Raw genomic sequence first — 7,406 nt, 5'->3', positions numbered from 1 at the left:
TGTGCCCTTTTTCTTTCCATCTCTCTCTTCTGCAGTCTCTGCCTCCCCTGCCTGCCCCGCTCCACCATCCCTTACCACTTACCCTTGCTCCAGCAGCCTTTGCCTAGGGCACAGAGCAAGAGCTTGCTGTCCCCAGCCTGGCTCAGAAGCCATGGCTATAGCATGGCAGCTCTGGCCAGGCCCCATAGCTGGGGCTGGAGCTGCCAGGCCACCACCGCTGCCCCCAGGCTGGGCAGGGGCTGGAGCAGGCATGTGCTTCACCCCAGGCTGGAGTGCAAAGGTAGCCTGCTGGAGCCAGTGTAAGGGTAAGCAGCATGGGATGGGGGTGTGGGAGAGAGATGGGGCAAATGAGGGGAGGCAAGAAGCTTCACAGGGGAAACAGAGGGAAGGGGTGCAAGGGGCCCAAGGCAGCCAGTACTGGGGGAGCAGAGGGGGCCAAGAGACAGGGGTCAAGCAGTTTGACCCTGCCTGCCCTCATCTCCTTCCTCCAACTCATCCTCCACTGTCTGCCCCCCACTGCTTTTCCTGCTTCAGCACAGTGTGTGGGGGGGTGGGGGGGGGGAATGGACAGGCAATGAATTTAAGATGATCCCCCAATTATCATATTCTATACATGGAAAATTATAACAAATGTATATATTTTCCATGTATAGAAACTAATTATTACTGGGTCATCTTGGATTTGGATCAATACAATAATATAGGTAATGTACTGGATCCCCATCTAGTGGCTACTTCAGAAAAGTATGTTTTACACTGTGACTGTAGCGTGTCACAGCTGGAATATTCCCAGGAACACCTCACTCCTTCAATCGCACTTTCACCTCAGAAATGCATCAATGAGGATGTTGGGGAGTGTCCCTTCGAGCTGTTGAACCTCAGTCTCTGGTGTGCTTGAGACAGGCTTCTGGGGTTGAGCCCTGAGCATATTTGTGGCCTTGGAGCATGCAAATCATAGCAGGTGGGTGTGCCATTGTTAAAAACACATTGGCCAAGGCATGCTGCTGCAATGAGGCAGAGATACCCAGAGGGGCTAACAATCCTACTACTGTTGTCAACAGTGGAGGTACTGCTTTCGTTCAAGTAGCAGAGATCTGTGTGTGACTGTAGATGAAGGACTTGGGTTGAGCTCAGTGACAACTCATGCTATGGTCGTCACCATCTCTTTCATGTGTTTGTGCTCGTACTGTAGGAAACATCATTTCATGGATTTCAGGCAGAAGGCACAACACAGGTTAGACCCATAGAGCCATTGGGATTCTTCTGAAAGAGATTACAACTGTAAAGTCCTTTTGCTAACAGTAATTTAGCAGTTTAAAGCTAGAGTCTCAACCCTGGATATGGTGTGGCACAAAGAATTTAGAGCTGCTAATAACTGGGTGTTACGGAATACCTAGAGATGTAAAGCCTGCACAACTATTCCCCTGCTCTGTATGGAGAAGCATTGACAAGATATGGTCTGGGAGAGAACTAAACGGGGATGTAGAAGAACAGGACTAGGGCATTTTGTTTTGATGGCCTTAGGCTGCTGGAAGAGTCTATTCACAATGTGGCTGGTAAGAACCCTAGCTAGCCCCAAAATTGGACTCTTATTCAGTACAGCTGAGAATTAAGCCTTTACTATGTCAATACTCTCCACTCATCTGCACTGTTACATGTAAAACCCAATGCAAATAAAATAAACAGTAGTTTGATCACTGCAGGGGGCACATGAGAGTTTTAGCTTGAAACATCCTGCATGTAGTAAGTCATTCTTCTGTCTAGTCAGAATGAATACGTGTTTATAGTAGGGAACAGATGTTTGGAGTATTTCTGCTTTTAGCACAACTGGCTAGTGGACAAGTTATATACAGAGACAGACAAAAATGTACAAGCAATTAGCTGACTATTACAAATCCTTTACATGTACAAGCTGTTTCATCTTAGTTTTGCATTTCTTCAAAAATTTTTGTTATCAAAAGCAAAAACTACTCAGCCTGGCCCTAGCAAAGGCCCAGGAGCCTATAGAAGCTTGTGCTGAATTCAGGAAAATAGTGAGTGTGTCTATACTGTAGTCAAAGGTATGACAGCAGCTCACATCAAGATACTCAAGCTAGTTTTAAACCTATCTGCTCAGGTACTGCTAGTAGTACAGCTGAAGCAGCAAAAGCCCTTACCATGGGCTAACTATATAGTTATCTGCCTAGAAGGCATCCATAGGAGTTTTGCATTGTTACAGATACACTGCTAAAGCACCTGGGGGCTAGCAGATTTAAAGCTAGTTTGTCTAAGCTATTTGCTTACACTTCTAATCACTGTGTAGGCATACCTAATGCTTATGGAGAGGGACACATATTGGTATGCTAACAGATTAAGCTAAGTTCTATAACTGAAAGATACCTTTGTACAGCTATCTTTTTTACCACGTAATTATTCTTTATGGCAAATACATTAAAAACAATGTAGGAGCTTCAGAAGGAGCCAGGTATCTCCTAAGATCATAGCCCAAGAATGATGAAAAAAGAAGAGGCGAGGAAGGGCAGGCAAGTGGGCCCCTAGGAATGGAAGACTTGCAGAATCCTGAGCAGAGGGGGGAAAATATTGCTAGGTAATGCTGAAGGAAAGAGAGGGTGGGTTATCAGATACTGAGAGAATTCTGTTTCTTGTAGAGGAAACTGGAATAGGAGAGACCAACATCACAGAATCAGGGGAGGCAGGGACCCAATATTATGGTTTTGCCAAGTTTAAAATCTTACCTGCAATATTTCTATGTATTGCCACCCTGGACCACTCTGAAGTCAAGGATGTCAGTCATGGTGAATTGTGCTATATCTGATGGTGGTACTGAGATCTGCATATATTTACTGAAGCCTAGGTGATGCCTCCTTTACATCTACAATCAATATAAGTACTAGTCCACCCGATTAAGTGGGGCAGAATCTTAGCTGAACAGATCAGACCACTATAAGGGTCACTGTAATAATCCACTTCATCTTAAAACACGATCTATAACCATGCCATTTCCTACAGTAAACAAGGCAAAATCTAATTAGTGCTCATATTGGAGATCTGCAAGAAAAAAAAATCAGGTAATGTATTCCATAATACATATAGTCCAGCAAGCTGGACTCCTCCCTCTGACTCATAACTGAACTACCTTCATAACGGGACACTACAGGTACTGGGCTTTTACTTCTTTTGAAGAGCAAAGTCCTGACAATTCATAATTATTTAAGATGGCATGGCAGCTTTCAAAAGAGGAATGGGTGTAAAATTTGGGGATTTTGCCACATTATAGTTTAAGGCATTGGATTTAGTCCACCTAAAATTTTCCTTGTGGTTTCAGTTTAAGTTGTTATTCTCATACCCCATTATTAAAGTTTCCATAGATTTACAAGCACAAAATTATTGTAGAATTCACAGAATTCAACTTAAAAGGAGACTACATTAAAATTAATATTTTTACATGTGCTGTGTATAAAGTACTTTGGTATTCTTCAAACTGCAAAAATGTAAAGTTACTATTTTGTTGTATTATTTGTCTTCAATATTAATGGATATCTTTTGATATTAGGGGGGAAAAACCTTCTAATAGGGTCAACAATTCCAAGAAGTGCTTCTGATGTAGTATATATGCATATCTGAAGGCACTCTATTGACATAAAAATCCCACAAAGGACAGACTTGATAGTCTGTTACCGTACATTATGGTGCATCTCATGTACTTCCATTGAGAACAGCTGCTCTCTACTGACATATTAATGAAAGAATTGTATCCTAGCAGAGTTTTTCATGCTACTTATAGGAGGGTTATAGCATAACAAGTCATGATATTTAATACACTTTCAGTGATACTATTTTCTATATTCCACTGAGATAGACCATAGTTAAAAACGATCTGAACAGAAAAGCAGTTCACTTCAGAAAGACCTTTTTTCTTATATTACCATACAAGTAGTGAACAGCAAAATATACAATGCACTGACAGAATGATTCCAATCCTATTCGTGTACCTAGGAATTACACAGTTCAGCCCCCAGTTTGCCAAAAAAAATAGCACTACCAGAGAGTCTGCCATAAATCTACAAAAGCAAGAAATGTGCAAATACATCTATCATTCCCATCCTCCAATTGTGTGGACAGAGGGAACGTCTGACCGTTTATTTCACATCATCTGCCTTTTGTGAAGTTAATTTAGCCCTTAAACATCAGAAATTGTTTTGTGTTGGAGAAGTTGTATTGCTCCTCTAAAACAGAAAAAATCTACAGTTTCATTAGTCAGCTATGCTTTGTTACTTGTCTATGGATTTTACTATACTATTTCCACAACTGTTTCTTCTTTTTCATTAAATGTAATGATTAAAAATATTACAACTTACAGTTTACTGTGACTTTTACTTTTCTCACATCTGGGACTGAAACATCGTTTTCTGCACTGCATTCATAGTCCCCAGTTTGGTCTCTTGTAATTCCATAGATGTCCAGATATTGACCACTTTCAAAAGGTTTTGCTGAAATGAAAAACCAAAGAATCACAGAGAAGAAATTACAGAAAGTTTAACTGGAGTTGCCCGAAGCCTCATTCAAGTAAAAACAACAAAATCATGACTTTCTACTCAATATTGCTGACAACACTAAGCACTTATTACAGCCTTTATTCTCCCACGTACAGAAAACAATTCTAAGGCAGAAAATGAAAGCTTAACAAGTGATGTTTTAACAATTGCTTCCTCAGGAATGGATACCACATGTACTTATAATTGATTAGAGTTCCCTATCCAGAATGTACAGTAAATAGATCTATGCCCATTTTACAACTGTGTTTAACTATTTCTGGCACTGTATATGCAATTCACCAATACAATTCTATACATGCTGACTTTTACAAACTATAGGTAACATTTGCCTGGGAAACTGGTATGTTTTATATATTTTTCCTGGGGAAAAAAATCACTTAGACTAAAACATCCAATTCAAAACATTTTGGTAATAGCTTTGGCATCTACTCATTTTTAGTTTACCCTTATCTATGTATATACAAGATGCTTACTTTCACAAATTATGAAATAGAAGAAATAAAAAACCAGCCCTGGAATAGCCATTTTTTTCTGCTGAGGACTCCTTGCATTGTGTTAATATATTCACACAATTTTTACCTGAGACGCTCATTTTTACTTCAGTGAACAACTGACATAAAATAAAAACTCAGGAAAGACCCGAACGGTCATCATAACAGACAGTGCTTGATACGAATCTACTTGATGTAAAACCAAGTTAACAAATACTCAGTGGCTGCATCTACATGAGATGCTAACTGTGCAGTAGCCTAATAATAATACTGTGCAGTAGTGCATCACAGTAGTGCATGGACAGTGCTAATATACTACTGAATGGTATTATTAGGCTGCTGAATAGTAGCGTCACTAAAAAGGCGTTTGCCAGTGTTACTGTACAGTAACTCTGGTTCCTATGCATTTATGTAATACTTGATTATACAAGTACTAAATGAAATCTGCAGTAACTACTGCACATTAATGAACATGTAGACATGGCCAGTTATGCATATACATCACTTCCTAGGGAAGTTACTATTCTGAAGATTAAGGATAATTTTGTGATTCAAAATAAAAGACCTCTCTCTTTAAAAAAAGTTGGTGGTTCTGGCACTGAGATGCAGAGACTTTGCCAAGTCCATTTAGCTCTTTGTGCCCCGACTTCCACAACACTTCGTAGGACTATTGCCAGATTTACTGATATTTGGGATCCTTCAGTTAAAAAATACTATATATATTACTAGTATTTTCTCTCTCTTTTTTCATTATGACATAGAACAAATAGAACACTGCACAAAGAAAGCTAAACATTCACAGCATAATATAAAGTATAACAAAAATCATTAATAAAATGTTACCACAGTACTCAATAGTGGTTATAATAAACCACATATTGGAATACATGTGTTTCAGGGTGGGAAGGAATTGCTGGCAGTAGCTATCCACACAGATCCAACACAAGGAAGAACCAAAGGATGTGGTGGTACCTTGTCACACCAAGCTATATACAAGGTATACAACAGCCTAATGGCAAAAAGGAAAATAATTCTGTAGCCTAGTGGTTATGGCACTCAGTTGGAAAGGGGGAAATCCTATGTCCTGGTCAGTTGTCCCAGGATTGTTTTTTGTTGGTTTGCTAATGTAAAATAAATGAAGAGTAGAGGTGTGCAAAACAGGCCATATTCGATTCAGATCACTGTCCCTAATTCAGTTTGGCCAAATCTGAATCTGAAGATTCGATGCTGATTTGGAGAATCAGTGATTCAGCCATAGACACAGCTTTAAACGTTTTTTCAACAAACCTTGAGGTACCAAGCATGGCTTGTGAATGCTACAGTGCTGGGGCAGATGGAGTATCCCACAGGAGCGTGCCCAACCCCCACCGCCCACCCCCCGAGTGCTTGGCAGTGAACCCGGAAGTGGAACAGAAGTACTTCCGTTCCACTTGCAGGTCCACTGGGGAGCGCGCTGGGCCCCCCCTCCCCCAGGTCAGTGATCGACCATGGGAAGACCCTGGGTGACGCCCATATCCAGGAGGGACCAGTCACCAAGCTGGGGTGGCTGCGGGGGGGAGGGGGGCACATGATTCCTGGAGGACCTGGAAGTGCTTCTGGCCCACTTCTGGGCCTGCTGCCAAGCATACTGGGGAGCCCTCCATACTCCTATGGGACACTCCATCTACCCCAGGATCACAGCATTCACAAGCCGCCTGGTGCCTTGAGATATGTAGAAAGAACATTTAAAGCTGTGTCTATATCTGACTTGCCAAATCTTTCCGAATTGATTTGCAGGGCTCCGATTCAATTCAGTGAGATTAAAGGGTCTCCTGATTCAATTCAGATTCAGAGATTTGGCCACCAAATTGGGCCGAATCTTTGCCGAATCGAATTAGGGACCGAAGCTCTGCACAGCCCTAATAAAAACAGTCCACCTACTAGGGACCAGAACCCAGGACTCTTCCCTACTAATTGGAAGAGTCAGGATCCTTCTTTCTTACATTAGGAATAACGGTCAGAACTTGTTAGAGAGACACTTCAGGCTGGACATCAGGGGGCATTACTTTACACTTAGGGCTGCCAGGTTCTGGAATGGACTGCCAAGGGAGGTGGTGCACTCTCCTACCTTGAGGGTCTTCAAGAGGAGGCTGGATAGATATTTGGCTGGGGTGTTATGACCCCAGCACTTGTTCATGCCCGGGGCAGGGGGTCAGACCTGATGATCTGTTTAGGTCCCTTCTGACCCTAAGCACTATGAAACTATGCTTTTGCTCTTGTCCTTGCCCTGTGAATTTTACATTCTTTGCTACAAGTAGTCAAACTTCAATAGGAGGGCTGGAAGGTTTACACCCTGGTGATCAGGGCACCAACCTAGAAG

At 41.7% G+C, this 7,406-nt stretch overlaps 1 protein-coding gene across 1 annotated transcript in view; it reads right to left on the bottom strand.

Moving 5' to 3' along the window:
- Nucleotides 1-7,406, bottom strand: part of NEGR1 (neuronal growth regulator 1) — a gene marked incomplete at its 3' end in the record, with an annotated part of 512,959 nt that overhangs the window by 67,905 nt on the left and 437,648 nt on the right. The window contains exon 4 of the mRNA XM_025201814.1: nt 4,359-4,490. Within this exon, the coding sequence (XP_025057599.1) occupies nt 4,359-4,490 (132 nt within the window). The remainder of the gene's footprint in view (nt 1-4,358; nt 4,491-7,406) is intronic.

Source organism: Alligator sinensis, unplaced genomic scaffold (assembly GCF_000455745.1).
Source record: "Alligator sinensis unplaced genomic scaffold, ASM45574v1 scaffold853_1, whole genome shotgun sequence".
NCBI lineage: Eukaryota > Metazoa > Chordata > Crocodylia > Alligatoridae > Alligator > Alligator sinensis.
Note: the sequence above shows the minus strand (reverse complement) of the source record. Positions and strands in the feature narration are given on the sequence as shown.